We start from the raw sequence: 23848 nt of genomic DNA, 5'->3' as shown, positions 1-23848 counted from the left end.
TTTGCTAAATGAGACTGGTGTGTAGAAAGGCTATTAGTTTTTTTTATGTATCAATCTCATATCTAGCATATTTGCTGAACTTATTAGTTTTAGTAGTTTGGTGGTAGAGACTTGGATTCTTTATGTAGATAAATACTAACATTATACAAACAAGTTCTTTCTCTTGTTTTATTTTAGTACATTCTAGTTAGATAACCTTGGGGCACGTTGTTAAACTGTTCTTTAGTTGTCTCATCTGTAAAATAAGGATAATAAGTTCCCACCTCAAAGGGTTGTTGCGAGGATTAAACGAGATAATAAATGAAACATACTTATAACACAGTGCCTGAACACAAAGTAAATGACCAACAAATATTGATTGTCATTATTAATTTTATTATTGGTATTGTTAAACTGGTTTAAATTTTCCATCATCAAATCACCTTGATCTTTATATTCGTTTTTGCTTTCCCCATCATTCTAATGATCTGGGGGTTTTTTGTTTACAGAAGAGATGTAGTTTTCATTATCAGTTCTAAGTCATTCCAAATTTTTATCTTATAGTATTGTTGACGGAATTTTCTTCTTGATATTCTTCTTCACAGAGCCCTCTAATTTCCTGTTTATCCTCAAGTAATTATTTCAGAATGACTGCATGGGAGAGAATTGTTTTTTAAATGAATTAATTTTAATATTGTGATCATGGTATAAATAAATGCTTTAGTTTTAGGATCTTTTTAATTATCAACTAGTGATGGTATGAGGCTTTTTATATTGCTATATCCTCATTATAATTGCTTTAGTTAACTAGATTATACCACATCCAGGTCATAAACTTAATCATTCTCATATTGTGGAATATTTAGATGGCTTTAAAGTGTAGTGAATGTAGTTTTGTCATCCATTTGGTCATATTAGGGGAAGTAATTTGAAACTAGCCTCTTTCAGACAGTCTTATACCTAAAACACTTAATGATTTTACTACCTGTGATCATTCGAATTAAAAACATTTGTGTGTGTGTGTCCTCAGTGATTTTTCTGAAAGGTACCTGTAGATCATTTTCTTTTTCTTCTTTTTTTTTATTCTCACTTTTTTTCTCTCTCTGTATTTCTTTTTTCTCTTTCCTTTCTTTAAATTCAAATTTCACCTTTATAGTTAACTAAGAATTTAACAATAGTGAATGTATAAAGGTATAACAGGAATAAATTGAATATATAAAATACCTGTTTTTATTAGGCATGGGATCATCACATTACAGGCCTTCTCAGAAGCTAATAGGAAACTCTGGCTTGAAGCCATGGATGGGAAGGAACCGGTAAGGATATGACAGATTCTATAATTTAGGCTTTATTGTTATCATAATTATTAAGTATGTCTGAAATTCTTTTCATATGTCTGTAGTGTAATTGAAAATATTAAAACAGCAAATCAGAGGAATGAATACATTTACTATTATCTCATTCACTGGCACTTAACTACAACTTTCTAATTTGTTTCTCAGGGGGGCTTCTAGGACCAATTTAAAACCTTAAAATTATTTTTTTTTAAATTACTTATAATCATTAATTTGGCTGCACTCATTAGATCATTTTATTCAGTTAATTATTGTATGCCCAATCTTTGCAAGGCCTGTGCTAGCCATCATGATCAAGGTCAGAACTGCTACTTTAATCTATTTTTAAAAAGTGTAATTTGATAAAACTGCTTGTGTCTTGACATTTTTTCACTCCATGCATATTCTCATTTTTCTAATAATGATTTTGATATTGGTATGATAATTTATTTACAAATATTAGGGAGGCTTATGTAAAAAAGTTGAATTATTCATCACTGTTTTCTTAATGAACTAGATCGGTAGAGTGGTGAGCACACAATAAATAGGAGGCCCCTCCTATCATTTAAAAATGAACCATTCTTTAGATGACATAGAACCTCTGAACAACCTTGAGCAAAGTACCCATGAAGCAACAGTCCTGTACAAAGTGTGATCTGCAGACTTTGAGGCTCTCCCTCAAACTGCATTCCCAGTCCACAATAGGATGAGTACAGAAATTATGATTAAGCCTCTAGAAAACTGTACAGCTATTTGAAGAAATCATTTTAAGTCTGTTGAATTTAATAATAAAAAATTGGGGCTCTGCATCTATTCTTTATTGCTTTCTATTTCAATTTTATTATATTTTATGAACATGTCAATGACAGATTTAAAAAAAAAAGCAAACTTGGCTGCCCACCACAAATAGTTGACAAACCCTGACCTATAGCAAATTTAAGGAAGTTTATTAGCTCAGCAGCGTACAAGTGAAGACTGTGTCCATTGAGAACAAAACACTAAGCACATAATTTGAGGAAGAAGCAATCAAGTGAATGAAAACCATCATGAGACACTTCCTGAAGAAGGTGTATTGTACATCATGTTGGGCGAGAATATGAGATGCGTAAAATGTAGAACTTTGCGCAGGGCAGGACAGCCAGGGATGGAAAAGAGTGGGAGGCAGGGTTTGCTTCACCACCGGAAGGAGATTGGTTGACAGGGTGGACAGATCGCACTGTGGACACAGCAGCAGAACCCTGAAATCAAGACACTTCTTTGCATATTCGTGTTCAAACATCACCCTGCTAATCTTTTGTGCTGAGTCCTTAACTCCAAGTAACTGACTGACATCCTTTATTTTTTTAGATTTACACCCTGCCTGCGATTATTAGCAAGAAAGAAGAAAGTAAGTCATCTTAATAATTTTTTTATCATATTATTTTTATCATAAAAGTATTATGTGATCTTAAGTATTAACTCTGAGGAAATAGTACTAACATATCACTGATTTGATGATGCAGCAAATTTCAAATCTTTAATCAAAGAAGTTTTTCATGTTAAAATCACAAACTACTGGTATTACAGTAACCAAATTAATTTTTATTTCTTTGGTGTTTATTTACTTAGAGACATGCCTTGCCTTATCCCTGACAGAGATCCCAGGCAGTTGATGTTTAGTTTGATTTTTTTTTTTTTTTTTTTTTTAAGGCAGTAGAGGGCTTCTTTATCTTATTTTCCATGTTCCATTTTCCTCAGAAGAAGATGGAAGACATGAGTACTTTTGGCTGGTTTTGGGAGATAGTGACCAAGAAGATAAAGTAGAAAGACGCGGTTATTACACATTTATGGTATATGTAGGAAAACATGTTTCCACTGTGTTATTATTAAATCATTAGTATCAAACCATTCTTCATAAACACCTTTTGTGTGTTTTTCATTACATTTCAAGTGCTCTTTAATCATCTTCTACCTTCTTGCCACCTTTTGACCTTGGTTAGTTTAGGGTATTTTCATAGGTGCTTTATGTAGTCATTTTATTTGACATTTAGAATTAGTTTGTGTATTTCTTTCTAGGGTTATGTGTATAACTTTTAAAACTAATTTAAAATTTTGTTTAATTCAATTGATTTTCACTCAAAACTTCTAAATTTATTTTTAAAACAAACTTAATAGCCCTGTTTTTTCCATTGCTATTAAAATACAAGGTAGAATGGTGTAAAAATTAAAATGGGGAAAACACTCGTTCGAAAGTCACAATTTTTTTATTTTGGCTGCTGTCTGACATAGGGATCCAAACCCTCGACCTTGGTCTTATCAACACTGTGTTCTAACCAACTGAGCTAACTGGCCAGGATTCAAAGTTGTAAATATTGAGTGTACAGAAAGCCTATTATTTTAACTGAATTAAATGCTTCCTTATGATTAATTTCAGAAATTATCAAAAAAAAAAGCATGATTTAAAATCTTTCAATAATAATTTAAATAACTCTAAAAATTTTGTTTTTTTTTTAAATAAGGTAATTTTTAAAATATTTACAGTTTTTATTCTTACATTTCCTTCTTTACTGCTAATCAAGGAAAGTGATTAGTATAAATTTTTTTATTGCCCACTTTTATCTAATCACAGAAGCGTTAACCAACAGGTAAGAGTTTTGTAAGTACTGAATATTCATTCTAAACAATTACTTAAAAAGTAATCTGTTGTATAATTTGCACTTGAGTAGAGTTTGAAATATGTTTTCTAACTTTGGTTTCATTGTTCATATCTAGTATAAAGATAGTCATTTCAAATTCAAATTAACTACTCAAGGGCACATCCTTCCTGGAAAACAACTATACCGATTTACAGTGTTGAATAGGGCTTCTGAATGGACATAGTCAAGTCAATCAGAATATATTGATGCTTAATTAATGCACCCCTGGAACTAGGATTTCTATCATAATTATCTAGGAAATTTGAATAGGAAAATTATTGAATGTACTTATGCTATGATGGAAGAGGAATCTGCTTCTTCAGGCAGTACAGAATCATTCCTGGAAATCAGGTATCCTGCAATATTTGCCACCTGAAACATCACTATGCCACCATTTGTAATTATAAAATGATGTGTGTTCCAGACAAATAGGTGTCCTAGAGTGCATGTGTTCGTATCACTTCTCTCATTCTGGCTTTTCATATGGTGCGTTAGTTTCCTGCCCAGTACCTTGAGCTCCTGTGACTGAACCCATCTCTTCTCCATAGCACTTAATACAGGCCTTCTGTGAGATACGTGCTCAGCACATATTTGCTCTCATCTCTGCTCATTAGTGCCAGTAGCTTTTATTGCCTAAAGGGAGTTTTTGTTCATAGAAAAGAGTATTATAATCATGTTTGCTTTATTAATATTTAGTGCTTAGAGTTATAAATCTTAAAGTTTTATTTTTATTATTTGTTTTATCTTAAGCTATATTTTTTACTTTTAGCCTGTTTTTAATCAAGGTACAAATCTTACTTTATTTTTAAATGTACTAATTTTTAAAAATAAGTCATTTTCATTGTTTTATTATTTGGACAGAATTCTCCCATTTATACATTTAATCAGTCAATTCTTTAGACATATCAGCTTTTCATAACAAAACTAGTAAACTTTATTCTCTCAAACTCAACACCCTAATAAGACAAAGTTTTGATTCTGACAAATATATCTCTAGCAACTTTTTTTTTTTTTTTTTTTTTTTGATAGCTGGCCAGTATGGGGATCCAAACCCTTGACGATGGTGTTACAACACCACACTCTAACCAACTGAGCTAATCTAGCAAGTTTTGAAATCTAGTAAATTAGTTTATATGGAGATTAAAATCCCTTTAGGTTTTGTAAACATTCAAGTAAATACACAAAGAATTCCAAAGTGATTTCAAAAGGTTTTACTTCATTGTATAAACCCAACTTATCAAAAATTACATTTGTTTTTGGTTGTTTTACATATTCATGGGGATTTAAATTTGCTCACTCAAACAAAATCACCACTCTAGTAAAAAGTCAGGACTATGTCATATGCTACCAATGAAAAAAACCCTAACAGAGGCATGGGGCTGAATGCACGTTCCAGAACTAAGCTGTCAGCATCTGTGGAGTGGACATTTTGGAATTGCCAACTCGCATGAGTGAGGCTTTCTAAACTTTCTCCAACCCAACATGGAATGAGTTGCCTTTCCCTGAAATGACCTGCCTCTTAGACTGGTTGGAGGGATTTCCTGATCCTCAGAGTTTATTTATTTATTTATCTTTGCATGAAATTTGGAGTAACCTTCTACATCAAGGCTTAAAATTTATTGATGAACTTTGAGTCTCTTGCTTGAAATTATAAGACTTTGTGAATGAATTCATTTTGATGATAGTAATGTTGATCATCAGTTTTAATCAGATGCCATTTAATTAACATTAGAGTTAAACTAGTCTTCGAGCCATGCTTCTGGGGACATTTTTTTAAAAAAACAGCTCACTAGTAGTTCTTCATAATTCTGCCATTTGAACTCATCCTTCAAGGAAACAAATTATCTTTCTTGACATACCTTTCCTGTCCCAAGACCTCCATCTTGGAACGAGTCATTAACAGAGGCAAAGGCAATTAATATTTCTCCTAGGTTTTCTTTCTCTTGCATTCTCTGTCCTTGCCACTCAAACATGTGCTGTGTGTGATGGATTTTCAGCTGGTCCTTCAACCCTAGGTTGAAAGTGAGAACTGTGAAAGAAAAGGCACTTAGATCTCATTCTCTCGTGCAATTAGATTAACAATATTCTATTGTGCACCTACTTTATTCCAGGCATTGTGAACAAGAAAAAGGAAGTCCTTTTCGATTGATGTTTCTGCTAATAAAAGTCACTATTTATTCGTGTAATGGCAAAGTCACCTAACATTCAGTCCTCATATACAAAATTGAAGGGATTAGAGCAGAATGTAACTTTGAAGTTTGCCAACAACTCTAAATTTCCACCATTGTGTGTTTCAGTGACTTTCCCCTTGTGTGCCTAGGGAATGTATTCTCCCCGGCAATAAACAGAAAAATTAAGCTTATTCTTCTTATCTTAGGCAGTTGCCATGAATGTTCTTGAGCTTCATACTGCTATTTAGATACCTTAATTTTGGAAGTTCTCACATATCCCTAGATTACTATCCTCCTCCTTCACCAATCCTCCCCCAGGTCTTTTACTAAGTACAGTTTTGTTTCCATCACAGTGACCCAAGAAGAGGGTCATAGCTCAAGTGCTTTTCATGGGCAGAGCAGGATAAAAGAACAGTTTGGGCCAGGCCTGTGGAGAGTTAACTGCTCATCCTTTAAATAAAAGACAAACAGTCCAGTGAGTATCATGAACATCAATAAATGTACTCATTTATTTTTCTATTTCAAGCCACATATAGTATGATATTAGTTGTCTGTGATAAGGGGCCTTTTAATCCGAAATGGCAGATTGGAAAAGTGAATTAGAAATTGAAAACAAGTGTTGCTTTGTTTTGTCAACCCTGAGAATGTACTGTAAGGCCCAGTAGATTACATCTGTAAGGACATACTAGGTTTTGAATTACTAGGAAATTGGAGGTACAAGGACTTTTGCTTTGTTAGCTCTCCGGAAGACTATTCTTTTTCTTTTCCTCATGGTTGTTTGAATTCTGTTGAGATTAATAGCTTTTGTGCTTCTAAACTGCCTGATGGAAACTTTATTTGGGTTTCAATGAAAGCATTAGCACTGAACAGTTTCCAGAGGGAAAAAATAATGGTTAGACTTAACCGTTGATTGAAAAAGTTAAGTTCATTAAGTTAGTCTGGCTTCTGCCTCCATCCCTGAAGGCCAAGTATCATTAATATTATAAAATTTCAGTTCCTAGCAATTTGATAGTAGTTTTATTCTGAGTATCCTCCAGTCCTCTCTAAAACAGGGAGATACAGCGTTGGGGTAGGGGATCAGACTGGGGAAGAATTCACCAAAGTAGTTAATGTTAGCTGATTAACTCTGCAGAAGTCATCAGAGAAAGTACTTGAGTAAGCCTGGTACAAATCAATCACCAGCAAGCCATCAATCAATAAGCATTTATTGGCTGCCTGCTCTGGGCCAGGCACTGAGCCCTGATCCAGCAATCCATTATTTCTTCTGTGTCAGATGGGTATCCTTCTTTCTGTACTGTTGCAGCAGGAGTACCTTGTCCTCTACTGAAGGAGAATTGTGATAAATTATCAGCCTTTTTAATGGTGCAATTTGATTTAGTAATAATCCTTTCTATAGACATTTCATTTGAACACTAAGGAGTTTCCAGTTTTTTTTTTTGTTGTTTTTAAGGATATAGGGAAACTATTTTAGTTGAATTAGCATTAGCACTAATATATTAATTGTAGTGACCCTTTCATGGCTATCAAAAATTGCTTATTTTCCGTTACAGAATGTTTGCTACTGACTTCCTTCAAAAATAACACTTCTAGTGACTGAACCTTACGTCAGGCCATTGGGAGATGAACTGTTTAAAGCCATGTTGTCCTCTTGTCACACCACAGCAGAAATTGCTGGGTGCTTAGGTGAAGGCACTGTGGAATAGTAGTTTGCAAAGCAACCATGAATGGGCACTGCCACAGCTGCTCTTTGCTGCCTTCATTAGGTGATTTGACAAGTCAGTAGTCAAAAAAGGGATATATTCCAGCTAAGGAAGGAAAAGCTAATTGTGTGGGATTAGCTTTATTTCAGTGAGTCCTTTTGGCCATGGAGAATCATTCAGGTTATCCATAAGTAAATCAGACCTAGCCAGGTTCTGATGGGTAATAGATAATCCTCAAATCTCAGAGGCCTATAACAGTAAAGGTTCATTTCTTGTTCATAGTACATGTCCATATAGGCCAGATAGATTAGCCATTAGCCTGGCTGACAATCTATCAATCCCCAGTGATTTCAACCATGAAATCTTGCTCATGAAGTTTACATATGTAGATATTTATATTCTTCTCTAGTTAACAAAGATGATGACAATAGCCAACATTCTATAGCACTTACTATATTCCAAGCACTACATTATTCTAGAAGCTTTGCAAGCGTAAACTTATTTCATCTTTAAACAGACCTATGAAGAAGATACTACTATTGTCCTTATTTAATAGAAGAGGAAACAGGCACAGAGAGATTGAAACCATGCCCAGTAACACAGCTAGTAAGTGGGAAAGTAACTACTGTCTGTCTCATCTGGTGAGAACTAATGACTGGTTTCTTTCATCATTGCTTCTTCAGTTTTCCTTCGTACAGCAGTGATGTGTGGACAGCAGCACCAGGAGAAGGAAACTCACATTTAATTAGGCTGTTTCATTGTTAGGCTTTTGAGTGCTTCCTGTGGTTTTGGTCATACTACAATTCATTAATATATGTATTGTTACTTCCTTCATTTTGTAAATAAAGGAATGAGTTCATAAAAGTTAATAGGCATGCTTCCATTCATACAGTAGTAATACTAGGTAGAACTGGGACCCACCCCAGGTTTTCTTGGCTGTAAATAAAGCAGGGCACTATCTCGGCACCATGGAACTCTATTTTTCCAGGCAAAGCAAAGGATAGTCAAAGGGAATAATCAAATGCTTGGTTACTTTTGCCAACACAGTGTATTCTTCCACATCTTTGAACTGATTGATAATGTTGCATTTATTCATGTGAAGAGAGATGAGTGCAGGATCCATGGAACACATGAGGATAATAGCACCCACAGAATGACCTGGCAGTCAGAATGACTGTCTATAAGACTCTACCCTCCATAATCAGCCAGTGGTATCGGTTTATTAGAATTGATTGGAGTATTGCTGCTAAATATCCCAGTATACCTTTGAGATAAAGCCAGGTTATTGCTTATTTTTCTCAAAATGAGTGACATATAGCACTAACATTCATACTTTTTGTTGTTTTTCAAATAAGCTTATTACGTTCATAGAGTGTTGGCTATTATCATCATCATTGTTAACCAGAGATGAATGTTAATATCTACATATGTAAATCTCATGAGCAAGACATTGTTCAGTCATGGCTCAAATCACTGGGGCTTGATGGATTGTCAGCCAGGAGTGTTGTTTTCCAAAGAAGCATACTACATTATTTTTGAAATTGTTTTTATATATTGCAACTATCTTTATTCATTTTGCCCAAGGGCAGATTTTATTGAAATTTTTTAAAAATGGTTTTCTCTTTCTCTTAATCTTTTTTATTGAGAAGCTGAACAATGTGACCTCAAGTGCCAAACATTTTAAATGTCAGAAACTTGCAGTTTTAATTGATAAAAAAATGCTAGTGTCTTATTTTTACCTAGTGTTTCATTGTTTTGTCTGTTTTTGTTGCTGTTAAAAATGAAAATTAGTAAGTGATTTCTCACCTTTCCATCTCATCTGTTTCCTATATTAAATAACTATTTTAAAATATCTGTGTTTGTAATGTTATGCTTGGCATTTTGGGTTATTGGAAATAAACAATCCCTTTTTGATGTCTAAAAGAAGCTCCACTCTCATGCAGGTCATCAGCTGCACTATAATAAAAGGCTCGTTCAATTCCTGTACGTAGAGTTCACTCAAAGCACTCACTGAGTTCTGTTCTCCTGACCTAGGGCACTGGGGACAAAGAAACGAATGAGCCAATTACTGTCGATGGCAGTGCATATTTTAGTTTGGCATTTTTATTTCTAGAGTACTGAAATTATTTCTAAATTACTAAGTATGTATATTTTTAAATATCAAATAATTCTGAAGTCTAGTGAAAAAAAATGACAATTTCTACTTTCTGCCCTCTTCCTTCTTACCAACAGTTTGCATAGATCTTTATGGAGTTTTTCCCCAGGAAAATAGAAACATTTTTACACTTGAATTTTTACATTTTAAGAAAATAGGTCATACAGTCTTGTAGATTACTTTTTTCACCTAACAACACATAATGCACATTCTTCCATGTCAGTATCTGTAGTTTGGGGGCACAGATTTCTCAAACTTTTATGTCAGTCAATTCAGTTTCACTGGTTTAGAATTTCTACAAAGTTTTTAGTCTGTTGCTGATACCCTTTCTTGATTTTTGTTATAACTTTTTGGATGTGTATTTTTTTCTGTAGATCTGTGTTGAGTTACATGAATGTATTTAATTCACCATCTTAAAATGGGCACTAGTTTTAAATTTTCGTTAGTTTGAATTATCTTAACTTATTATTACTTGAGAATATTTTTTTTAAAAATGTATATTGTAACACCAAGTCCAAGGGTTCAGATCCCCATACCAGCCAGCTGCAAAAATATATGTATATGTATATATATTACATATATATCCTTACCACACGTGATAAAAATTTGCAGCACAGTTCAAGAAAGTTTGTTTTTTTCCTCTGGGTGTTACTTGGTATTCTTAAATTAAATGCTTTCTTCTTTAAATAAGTAATCTAATTTGATCTGTTCCCAAAATCTTAAAAAAAAAAAAAATTAGAACAGATTTAAAGAAAAATCTGGCAAAAAAAAAAAAGCAATGAGTGAATTCCTGTTTTGTAATCTAGGATCTTTGGGAGATTTTAGTGGCCTGACTAAGCTTGTTTTGAGTTATTTTGAATCCAGTAGCAAAATGCAATAGAAAGTGGACTGGGCTTGGAATCAGGAGACCTGAGTTAGAATCCTGACTCTAGAGCTAAGAGCAGAGAAAAGTGTTCAGCAACCCACTGAGACATCTTAAAATTGCAGAGCTTTCTCTCTACTTCATAATTCTGTTTTGAGAACTCCATGGAAAAGAATATGTGAATAGGCTTTGTAATATAATTTTCAGCACACAGTAAAGGTTTATTCTTATTGCACTTACATCTATCATCTGGAAAAAAATGTAGTGATGGATAATGTTAGTTTTAGGAAGAATGGATGTGATCACTATAATATATGTTCTGTGAAGGGTCTGTACTTCTTAATGGTGAACTCATGAACACCACATTTTATAAGTTTTGGATGAAGGAAGTTAAGTTTTGTATTCTTGTAGGTAATCCAAACTGTCAGTTCTTTTGTGATACAGTCTATAGCTTGTGTTTGAATATTTTTAAATAATATTTTAAATTAATATTTATATTAACTGAGAGTGAACCTTTCTTCTCTACTTCTACCCTAAAATAAAAAGTCAGCCTCTAACCAAAATATTTGAAGTTCATTAGTAACCACAGTGCTGAGTCATGAAGGCACGGTGAACGCAGCCATCTGAAGGGAGAGTGTCAGTTCAACATAAATACTTAATGTGATTTTCCTCTTACTTTTAGTGTACTTAAATGAAGCAGGGTTCAACTTTGTGAGAAAATGCATTCAAGCTGTGGAAACGAGAGGTACGTAAGTGTTGCCTAATACGTACATCATTACTGTCACGTACATAGAAACCTCTCAGGGTAGAAACTGAAGAAGTATTTAGTCATTAAGTGAGATTAATTTTAAGAATGATGTAAATGTATATTATATAAATATACAAATAGCTATACTTTGAACTTCAATTAACCAAAACTCATACTACAGACATACTTCTTTTCTTCATAATTTTTTCTGATACAGCCTCACTTTACTTCTTACTGATGGACTGTGTATTATTTATTGTTGTAAGCACCTCTTTAATTTTTTTCAAGCACTGGGGAGGTAAGATTCCTAAAGAGCTTGCCTTTAGCCCCCTTCCTTCCCTATATTCTTTCCTTCAGTGATTTCAGTCACTGCCACAATTTTGGCACCTCTCACTCTAATTGTGACCTCTGTCTTGAAATTCACTCCGGGTAGATGTTAGACTCTTCTACTTCCAGGAAAACTTGTCTGAAACAAAACTTATATTGGGTTTTAGAGTCCTATAAACTTAGATTCAAACTTTGGTGCTGCCACTTAGAAGTTTTGAGGAGTGATGTAGATTTCTTGAGTTCTTTGAATCTGTTTCTTTGCCTTTAAAATGAAGATGCAAACACTATAGGGCTGTTCAACGTGCAGGACTCTTTGATGCTTTTTTATATTCAAATAATGGTGAATGGGCAGGAGTACTTTGCTACTCTGAAGATTTTCAAAGACTTTCAAATCACTGTTCAGTGTCTGCTTTGAGAAATACATGTCTGATGGGTGTTTCCAGGATAGGTTTGCTAAAGCTAGACTGCAAAACTGCTTAAGTAGCTTTCCAATTCCATGTAGGCATATGTCTGTGTTTTTAACATTCTGTGCTTGGAAAGCTGTATCTCAAGCTATTTTGTTGTGATTTTCCTCTCCATTAGGTATCACCATTTTAGGCCTCTATCGAATAGGAGGAGTGAACTCCAAAGTTCAGAAACTCATGAACACCATATTTTGTAAGTTTTGGATGAAGCAAATTACTTAATTTTTATATTCTTATAGGTAATCCAAACCATAAGGTTTTTTTGGGTTTTTTTTGTTTTTTTGAGATATAGACTATTGCTTCTCTTTGAGTATTTTCAAATAATATTTGTATTCAATTTTTAATGTTCAGTTATAATAGATGAACAATCAGAATTTGAGGGGGCATTTTTATAATGCTGGACTTTTTCTTGAGTGTCCTTTGAATAGCTAGAGATACGATAAAGATGCATGGATTCTGAAATTAGATTGGCTGGCTTGAAATTCCACCTAGCTTGGTCACTTAAAAACTTTGTGACCGTGAGTAATTTGTTTAACCTCTCGTGTCTCAGTTTTCCCATTTATAAAATGGGGATAATAATAGTTCTTGCCTCTTACAAGTTGTGAGGATTGAATATCTAATCCATATAAAGCACCCAGAAGCATGCTGGACATGTAAACACTCTATCATGTTAGCAATAATTTGATTTGGAGACTATTATTCTACAAGATATCATTGAGGTTTAGTGTCAGAGTGAACTTTTTACCTACTCACCCAAAGAGCAATCCTAATGTTAACTCTGTTGGCATCTTAAGAAATGAATGCCTCTCTCTTGTTGACCTACTTGTTTGTATTGATTTTTGTTATATAATATTTTGAACTGCACTGTTTAAACATCTGTTTTTATTTTTTCTAGCTCCCAAATCCCCTCCTGATATCGACATTGATATTGAACTGTGGGACAATAAGACAATAACGAGTGGGCTGAAAAACTACCTCAGGTGAGGAGGGTTGAACTCCTGGGACCCTGGATGTGATCTTTTACTCACTTTTTGGGTAGTAACCATGTGATTTCATGGAGCCTATGTATACAGTCTTCACTCCTCAGCTCAGTTCCTTCACCTAAGGTGAAATGCAACATTTTATGAATACTGACTAAGTATGTTTTTGTTTCATATTAAATTTGCATGTGGGATTTTCATGTATTTTGTAAAAATAAATTGAAATGGAAAGTTGTTTTATTGTTTTCGTTTTCCTCACTGTTGTTCCCCTATCTGAAAGAGGTTTTGTTCCTCTGGAAAGATAGCTCCACAGAGTGAAAAAATCATCTCCCAGCTGCCCCTTTTAAGGGCAATTGTGCCAAGAAGGGCTAAGAGGCACTGGAGTCTTGGAGGTCTGCATTTTAGGACTACGTGGAACCCCCCCGCCACACACACACTATTAGGACTTTATCATACTGCCTAATCACCCGATTATTTTACTCATTTTTTTTTAAGTTTTATTTTTAGTTGACAAGTAATAATCATCCAATTCTTAAAGAAGCACTCAAAGTTTAGGGGGAAAAAGAAAGATACTGTCATTCTATAATCTGTTTCAGGGTGTCAGGATGGTATCTAGCATAGCTAGATTGAGCTAAAGAGCCAGACTCATAAAATGTACTTTTATTCTGTGTTGTAGGTGCCTTGCAGAACCACTGATGACTTACAAGCTGCACAAAGATTTTATCGTTGCTGTTAGTAAGTACACGTGTATCAGATGCATTATAATTGATATAGATATGCTGTATTGCTTAGACATACAAATTTAAATCACCTCGTTAAGAGTTTTTCACATATTGCTTAAAAATTTGTCAATCTGATACTTCGTAGAATAGTGTTTATAAGCCAGTAAGAAATTGTAGAATGAATTAAAATATTTTGGCACTCAGTAAGACCTCATTGGGGTGACAGTCTGGTGTGATTACAAAAACCTGCAGAAAATTATTCTAATTTTATCATTCGAATGATGAATAAAAGTTTCTTATGAGAGCAACTTTAAGGGTTAAATAAATAAGGCTACAAATATTCATAGACAGTAATAACACTACATGTGCTCATGTGCTATATTTCTAAATCTGGAGAGAAGAGTCAAATATTTTTGGAAAGCAACAGGCACTTCTATCAGTACCCATACCCTTATGTTATATTTATTTGTGATGGTCATATATTTATGTCATTTATTTAGATCTATGACTGCCAGAATGTGATATTGGAAAGACAGAATTAAAAAGTGTGTGTGTGGAGCGGGGTGGGGGGGGGAGTTGAAGGACAGCAAGAAAGATGTGATCTGAGAAGTTAGTTATATGTTCTTTTAAACCATCGAGACAAAAGTGCCAGATCTCCATCTGAGCCCCTCACGATTTGTAACAATTAGGAATTGGCATTTCATTGTTTAACATGTATGCAGTGTGACTGTAACAAGAATATTTTTCATAATCCAAGAAAGAAATCAGTTGTATTCATTTACTACCACACATTGTAACAACCCAGGAAATGTCATCTGCTTATAAAAGTGTCAGATTAAGTTGAGTGACCTTGGTTTTCAATCCACATGCTGTCATAAATATCTATACTACTTAGTTTTCTCCTAAAAGCTCTCCAGTCTACATTCACTTCATAGGAATCAAACTTTGTAAAATCAACAGGACCTGAGAAAATATATAATCTGACCTCTCATTTTATAACAGGGAGATCAGGCCCTAGAGTGGGCAAGTGACTTGTCCAAGGACAGTAGTAAATTCGTGGCAAAACCAGAGCTACAAGCCAATTTTTTTTACTCTTAACCTAGAATGCTTTCTTACAGACAGTTCATTTTATAACAGAGTGGCTCATTGAGCCACTTGGCTAAAATGGCTCAATGAGCTGTTTGTTTTGATAGAAGCTTTTGGTCACAAGCTTTTTTCTCCATTTGCTTCTGGAGCAAATGGTGATCATATTATTCAAGACCATGATATTTAAAATATGTTCTTATGCTAGGTTACTTGGTTTGAAGCAACAGAAATCCCACTCAGTATAAGCAACAGAAATCCCACCTCATTGTCATACCTGTTGAAGGGGACATTATTCAGAGCCTATGAGGTATCTCACAGAATTCCTTGACCTTCCATGAGCCTGCATCCAGGAGCTGCAAAGTTGTCAAAGAACAAAATTACAACAAATTTAGTTAAAGATCTCAATTGACTGTATTGTGATTCTAAAATTGGGTAACACTTTATTCCATAAAGTAGAATAAACATTCTAATGAGCCCAGTAGAGGAGTTTGATTCTGTAGACAGAAAAAGACTGAAGCAAGCAAAAACAAAGAACAAATAGTTGATCGGCTATTTCAGAGTTACTTTCCTTGTAAGGTGTGGACAGGGAGACAGAACTATAGAAAAATAACTGACTGGTTAACATCATGTTACTCAGGCTATCCTTCTTGTGTAAGGATAAAACAGAAGAAACTTCATGATCATACCTATTTTAAACTGGCCTGTTTTGGAGATTGGATGTTGTCTCTTTCTACTGACATGGAATTTAGCGGGGGTGACTCTGTTTAGATTTTTAGTCTGGTCTTTTGGGGCCTAGTGCAGGGATTTAGTCCAAAACAATGACCTTTTATAATTTTTATTTAACAGTTGGGAATAGATGTTTCTCTCCCCACTCTTTCTGGAGAGTCTCTCGTCTCCACTCTTTGCTGCATTTCTTTGTCATTCTCATCTCCCTTTCCAGTCAGATTTTCCCTGGGTATATTTAGTCACCCCAGCCCTGGTTTTACATGACCTGCCTTTTCACATATCCAGCAGACAGATCAGAGTTTTGATGTATCCATTCCAGCTCCTAGGAGAGACTTCATGTTTAGCCTGAGCCAGGCTCTTTCCTCCCCCCCATGTGCAAATTGCTGTGCCCAGAAGAAATGGTGGTCCTTTCGTTTAACTCTATGGGTTGGGGCTCTTTCCAGAGAAAGGGCTCGGCAATGTGGGTCATCACCCCGAATTTTCTTACTGCAGTAAGAGCATGTAAAATGGGTTTCTCTTTCTGAAGTGTTAGATGTTTCCCTGGCAGATGTGTCAACACTTAGCTTTTGTGTGGCAGATTAGACTTGCTGAGATGATTTCTCACATTTCAGATTTACCACTGTCAGTAGAGCTTAAATTCTATTGGGCCTCTGTTTGCGTAATAGTGTTGACACCACAGAAAAGTCACTCTGTTGTCTTTGAATCTATAACAGAAGTAGAGGAATGCAAGCTTCCTCTAGTTGTTTGAAGTTGACTCTTTAGGAGGTTTCCATGTGATATAGGTGGAATATTCCTTATCAGAAATGCTTAGGTCCGGAAGTGTTTCAGATTTTGGATTTTTTTTTAGATTTTTAGAATATTTGCAAATATTTAACTGATTGAGCATCCCTAATCCAAAAATCCCAAATCCAAAATGCTCCTTTGAGCATCATGTCAGTGCATTTTGGATTTTGGATTTTCCAATTACGGATGCTCGATCTATAATGTGTATTATAGCACCCAGCATATTAGATAATCTGTATCAGTTGCTGTGATCATACACATTTCTAAAGGATCTATTTTATCCTTGGGTAGCAAAACCCAAGCAAGTGATGAGTTATGTTTATATGGACATATATAGTGCAGTGGCTGAGAGCACACCCATAGAATCAGTAAAACTGCGTTTGTTTGGCTTCTCTACTTCCTGACTTCACAACCACGGGCAAGTTATTCCACCTCTCTAAGCCTTAGTAAATGAAAATGGTAATACTACATGAAGCAATGCATATAAGGCATGAGGGGTAGGAGTGGTTATTATGTTTAGATCACTAATGTTTACATACACATACAATTAAAACTTAAGCATTTGCAACCTTTTTTATGTAACAGAATCTGATGACCAAAACTACAGGGTGGAGGCTGTCCATGCACTGGTGCACAAATTGCCGGAGAAAAACAGAGAGATGCTGGACATCTTAATAAAGCACCTGGTCAAGTAATTCTCTAATTTATATTATTCATTTAACTGCTTATTCATCTGTACAGTTAAGCTTGTTTATGTCTTTTAAAAATATGTGATTGTGCTATATAACATTGCTATTGTAATCAGAGTCCATTAAATGTATTTTAAAATGATGTGGCGGACTATTTTAAAGATATATCTCCATGTATGTGTGTGTACCTGTATATGTTTCCAATATGCAAATACTTATAATGCATGTACCTGTTAAACTAATGATGAAACACTTAGATGGCAACTTTAAAATGTGTGAAGGAATATATAGTCTTTTTCCAATTCTTTTTTTTTTTAACCCTGGACCTTGGTGTTATCAGCACCAGACTCTAACCAACTGATCTGGCCAGCCTCTTTCCCCAATTCTTTTAGGTGCTGTTGTAAGCAGTGAGTTTGAAGACCAGTGTTCTATACTACTAAAGTCAACAAGTTACCTCTGGTCACACTAACACTCTGATGTTGGATTCCTTCTCTGGATCCACAGTTTCTCTTGCTTTCTGAAGATTTTTCTGACTTTGTTGCTAGTTCACCCATGTACTTAAAATTTTCTCTCTGTCTCTCACATAGATAGATAGGTAGATATTGTATTAGTCAGAGTTCTCCAGAGAAACAGAAGCAAGAGGGGATGTGTGTGTGTGTGTGTGTGTGTGTGTGTGTGTGTGTGTGTGTGTGTGTGTGTAAAATATATATAGACAGAAAATGATTTGATTAATTGATTGATTTATTTTAAGGGATTGGCTCACATGACTATGGAGGCTGGTAAGTCTGAAATCTGCAGGGCAGCCTGGCAGGCTACAAGCCCAGGGAAAAGTTGATGTTGCAGCTTGAATCCAAAGGCAGTATGGAGGCAGAATTCCTTCTTCTTCAAGAGAACTCAGTATTTTTCTCTTAAGACCTTCAATTGATTGGATGAGGCCCACCCATATTATGTAGGGTAATCTGCTCTACTTAAAGCCTAATCATTTAAGTGTTAATCTCCTCTAAACAATACTTTCACAGAAACATCTAGAATAATGTTTGACCAAATGTCTGGATACCATGATTTAGCAAAGATGACATGTAAAATTAATCATTATAGATATCATTGTCTATGTATTTATTCCTGGGCCCAGGTGCCCCAAACAAAACCCTGCTTTGGCTTGTCAAAATCTATTACCCCAGGGCGTTCAGCTCCTGGGTTAGGCTTGTCAAAATCTTGTTACTGAACCCAAGTCTGACTGCCTGCCTTAAATAAAAGCAATTCAAAAGCCAAATGTTGGGGAAAATGGAAGTCAGCTTTAATTCAGGAATACTGGTGACCCGAGGAGAGATGTTAAGCCAACCCATCTCTCTGTAAAACTGAAGGAGAGTGGACTAACTAAAACCATCTTAAAGACTCAGACTTTCTGAGAGGTTTTTAAGAAGGGACAGAAAGAATGGAATGTGGGCAATGAAAAGCAGGAGGGAAGGGACGTGAGCTGTGGGGGCTCCATGCAAGGAGCCAAGTGCAAGGTTCACCAAGGCCCTGTCTTTTCTGTTCCCAACCTTGGTGTTCTCTTGGGTCCTGCTGGAGGGGTGGAATCAGCATAGCCTTACTGATGTCTTCCTTGGTTTCTCAGGGTCTGGATAGTATGTGACTCATGGCAAGTTTGCAGCTTCAGGCTGACTGGAAAACAACTTCACATTTATGTAAATAATGTCATCTCGCCCTGTAATCAAGGTTCAGAATATCCAAATTACCATGGGAAAAGAGTGAACCCAGAGAAATAGATGTACGAAAGAAAAACTGTGTCTTTTAACATTTCCTGCAGCCCAGGTGGTTTTAGGTCCCAGCACAGCTTCATTCCTACTCACTCCAACATATCTATCTGTTTACCTAGGGACTGAAAGACACACACATACTTTATTAGTCTGTTTCTGTTGCTTGTAACATAAATACCTGAAACTGGGTGATTTATAAAGAAAATGAAATTTATTGCTTACAGTTTTGGAGGCTGGGAAGTCCAAAGTCCGGGGAACACATCTGGTGAGGGTCTTCTTTGGTGGTGGCTTTACAGCAATGCAGGAGTCTCATATGGTGGAAAATAGCAAAGTAGAGAGACAAAGACTCTCACATGCCCTCCTTTTATAGCCCTCAGAACCATGTCCCTGACCACCATTATTAATCCATTCACTACAGCATGGTCCTACAATCTAATTGCCTCTTCAAGGCTCCATCTTTCAATTACCATAATAGGATTTCCCACCCTCTTTACACTGTCACAATAGAAAGTAAATTTTGGGGGGACATCAGTCCACAGCATTCTGCCCCTGGCCCCCCAAAACTTATGTCCTTTTCACATACAAATACATTCACTTCATCCCCATAGCCCAAAAGTCTTAACTTGTTTCAGCTCAAAAGTCCACAGTCTCAAGGTCCCATCCATGAAATCAAAACAAGTTATCTACTTCCAAGATACAATGTTGGGACAAACATAGGGTACATATTCCTGTTCCAAAAGGTAGAAATAGGCCAAAAGAAAGGGGTAACAGGTCCTAAGCAAGTCTGAAATCTTAAATCTGGTAAATCATGTACCTTGACTGCAAGTTCAATGTCCTCTGCACGCTGGTGTGGGGGTTGGGTCCCCAAGACCTCAGGCAGCTCTGCCTCTATGGCTTCCCTAGTCTGAGGCCACCCTTCAGCTCTCGCAGGCTGGAGTTGCATGCTGGTAGCTCTACAATTCTGGGGTCTCCTTGGTGGTCCCACCCCCACAGCTCCACTACACATGGCCTTCGTGGGTTTTTCTGCTGCAACTCCAAACCCACATTTTCTCTTGGCATTGCTCTAGTGAAGGCTCTATGTGGTGACTCTGCCCCTGTGACAGATACCTTCCTGGGTCCCCAGGCTTTTCCATATGTCTTTTGACATTAGGGTGGAGGTTCCCAAGCCTCCATAACTCTGGCATTCTGTGAGCCTGCACACTTAACACCATGTGGATACTGCCAAGGCTTCCAGCTTGTATTTTCCAAAGTTGTGGGTCCAAACACACCTGGGGCCAATTTAGCCACAGTTGGAGCAGCCAAAGCAGCCAGGGTGCTGGTGCTGGAAGCAGATTCCCAAGGTGGCCCTGGGCAGCAAGCCCATGAATGGTTCCTCAGGCCTGTTCCCCAAGACCATTTTGTTTCCCTAGGTCTTTGTGCCTAAAGTGGAAGGGTTAACCCCAGAAGCTTCTGCAATGCCTTCAGGGCCTTTTTCCCTTCTCCTGATAATGCCTTTCTTTTATACTAATCTTCTTAACACCATTGCATTTATCTTCTGAAAATGATCTCTGTTTCTCTACCACATGGCCAGGCTGCAAATTTTCCACATCTTCACATGCTGCTTTCCTTTAAAATTCTGGCTTTACATTTCCGCCATAACAGCATAGGCTGTTGCAGGTAGCCATGCAGCTTCCTTTATGCTTTGCTGCTTAGAATTTCTTCTGTCAAATATCCTGGGTCAGCATCTTCAAGTTCCACATTCCATAATACTTTTCGGTATGAACAGAATGCAGCCAAATTCCTTGCCAGTTCATAGCAAGGGTGATCTTTGCCCCAGTTTACAATAAGTCCCTTCTCATTTACATCTGAGATCTCAGAATGGCCTTCCCTGTCCATATTTCTATCAACATTCTGCTCACCATGTTCCAAACTTTCCCTGGTTTTCTTGTCTTCTAAACTCCCACCAGCGACTAGGCTCTTTGTAGCCTGCTTCTTCAAATTCTTCCAGCCTCTCCTGAGCACCCAGTTCCAGCTGCTTCCATGTTTTCAAGTATTTTTTACAAGTAGCACACCATTTCTCTGGTACTGATTTTTTCTATTAGTCCATTTCTGTTGCTTATGACATAAATACCTGAAACTGGGTGATTTGTAAAGAAAACGAAATTTATTGCTTACAGTTTTGGAGGCTGGAAAGTCCAAAGTCCAGAGAACACATCTGGTGAGAGCCTTCTTTGGTGATGGCTTTACAGCAAGGCAGGGGTCTCACATGGCAGAAAATGGCAGATAAGAGAGAGACTCTCACATGCCCTCCTATGAAAGCCCTCAGAATCATGCCCCTGACGACCATTATTAATCCATTCACTATGCCATGGTCCTACAATCTAATCACCTCCTCAAGGCCTCATTTTCAATCATCATAATAGGATTTCCCACCCTCTTTATACTGTCACAGTAGGGACTAAATTTTGGAGGGACATCAATCAACAGCACACACACATATTCCAGAAACGTGTTTGCCATGCTGCTGAAAACAAAAATCTAAATTCTGTTTTAAACTTACTTAAAAATTATCTTACAGTATCACTTTTTAAAATGGACATTTTTCATTTTAATGAGTAACACAATTCACAGTAAAATGATTAATACTTCCTTCTTTGCTACAAGTAGTAACCCAATTTATGCTCATTTGAGCCGTGCACTTTTGAAATAATGCTACATAAACATACTGACAAGTCTCATCTTAACTTGCAGGCTGTGAGATAATATGAACTCCCCCTCACCCTCACACCACTTAAAATAAAAGGGAAATCCACTAGGAACATCATTTAAAGCTCATCATTAACTGTTGACCCATAGCAGCTCGTCTTTTAGCTAATGAAGAAAGGACTCACTATCCTTGGTCAAGATTAGTTTTGAACTGTTTAGCTCTTCGTGAAATTTAACCACGCTATTTATTAGGCATTCTCTTGTTGGTCTTCAAGCTAATATTCTAGTAAAGCATTTTTAATGCGCTTTTAAAAGCCACATGAATGTCACATAAAATGTTTTTGCTTAATTATCCAGAATGTTAGATTTTAAAAAACTTCACTCTTCGTGTAACTCTGTGTAGCTTGGCATAGGGAATAGCAGGGATAGTATCTTGCCACCAAATATTGCTTAAAATACTTTTGTTCATCCTTCCTCATCATTACTGGTTCCGTTGTTGTGCCTACAAAAGGTCAAGTCCCACTGACTGAGCAGCAGCTGTGGAACGTATGCCCAGATCACCACTAACTGCTCTAGGTGAAACTGCAAAACACTAATAATACTCTTGATCTCTGACAACCTTATATGGCTGGGGAAAAAAAAAATTACAATCGATGACCTCAATTGGGATTTTAAAGACTAAAAGACTGATTTTAAATCTCCGTTAATTAGCTCTGAGAAACAGTATAAGTCATTGCTGCCTTTCTGAGAGCCCTTTGTCTTTAAAACGAAGGCCGTCTGTGGTGTCCTTTTTGACTCTAATTTGAAATATTTAAAAGTAGTAATTCTTATTCTTAAATTACATTTTGAAGGGACTTATGTATTCATTGGGAGATACAACATTTAAGAAAATTATTATGAAGTTTCTTTTGAATGCAAAGCGGAAAGTGAAAGTAGATTTCTTCTAAATGAAAATCTTTGCATTTTACACATGGACACTATTTGCTAATGGTGTTAAATTTACCATTTTATTTAAGGTGTTTTTTAATCTTATAATTCCATAATATTCTCTTTTTGATAAAAAAAAATTCTAAACTATGTACAAATGTGAAACTAAACAAAACTCTTGGTTCTCTGTTTGGAAAGCCTTCCCAGGAGCACATGACTTTGCTTCCTGTATTTGTGTCCTCTGTTGTTAGATGAATATATGTCTATAATTGTGTATTCCTGTTGGGTTGACCCTTTTGTCATTATATTTTTTCTTTATTTCTAGTAACATATCTTTCTTTTCAAATCTATTTTGTACAGTGTTAGTATAGCCACTTTGGCTTTCTTATGGTTACAGTTTGCGCATATCTTTCATCCTGTTACTTTCAACCTATTTGTATTTTTGAATCTAAAGTATATCTACTGTAGAAAGTGTATAGTTAGATCTTATTTTTTTTATCCAGTCTTACAATCTCTGACCTCTGATTGATCTGTTCACATTTAATGTTATTATTGCTATAGTTGAACCTATTTCTGCCATTTTTTTTTTCATTTTTTATCTTTTGCATGTGGTCTTTATTTTTCTGCCCCAACTTCTTTCTTTTTTTAGTAGTTCTTCTAGGTCTTACCATATACATCTTATTAAAATCTGCTTCAGGTTTATGCTAACTTAATTCCAGTGAGATGTAGAAAAAGTATTTCTACTTCCTCTTTCTCCTTTTTGTGCAATTAATGACACACATGTTACATCTACATATATGTTATGAACCCAACAATGCATTGTTATAGTTATTACTTTATGTACTTTTATGCCTTTTAAAGACTGAGGGAAGAAAGACGAGCAAGTATGTATTTCTAGAGTTTGATATGATAACCTTCTTATTTACCATTTCCTGTCCTTTTTATTTGGTCCTGTGGATCTGAGGTACCATCTGGTATTTTCTTCTTACTCCAGTACAACCTTGCTCTCACATACCTCTTTTGTGCTGTTATTGTAAAATATGTTACATTTCTATATGTTATAGACCCAACAATA

The 23848-nt window shown here is 35.9% G+C and overlaps 1 protein-coding gene across 1 annotated transcript in view; it reads left to right on the top strand.

Moving 5' to 3' along the window:
• ARHGAP42 (Rho GTPase activating protein 42) overlaps nucleotides 1-23848 on the top strand; it is a 286282-nt gene that overhangs the window by 237974 nt on the left and 24460 nt on the right. Inside the window, exons 11-17 of the mRNA XM_063093670.1 lie at nucleotides 1217-1295; nucleotides 2661-2700; nucleotides 11559-11621; nucleotides 12534-12608; nucleotides 13311-13395; nucleotides 14072-14130; nucleotides 17298-17403. Coding sequence (XP_062949740.1) covers nucleotides 1217-1295; nucleotides 2661-2700; nucleotides 11559-11621; nucleotides 12534-12608; nucleotides 13311-13395; nucleotides 14072-14130; nucleotides 17298-17403 — 507 coding nt within the window. The remainder of the gene's footprint in view (nucleotides 1-1216; nucleotides 1296-2660; nucleotides 2701-11558; nucleotides 11622-12533; nucleotides 12609-13310; nucleotides 13396-14071; nucleotides 14131-17297; nucleotides 17404-23848) is intronic.

Source organism: Cynocephalus volans, chromosome 4 (genome assembly GCF_027409185.1).
Source record: "Cynocephalus volans isolate mCynVol1 chromosome 4, mCynVol1.pri, whole genome shotgun sequence".
NCBI lineage: Eukaryota > Metazoa > Chordata > Mammalia > Dermoptera > Cynocephalidae > Cynocephalus > Cynocephalus volans.
The sequence above is the reverse complement of the archived record's forward strand: the minus strand, read 5'-3'. Positions and strand labels throughout refer to the sequence as shown.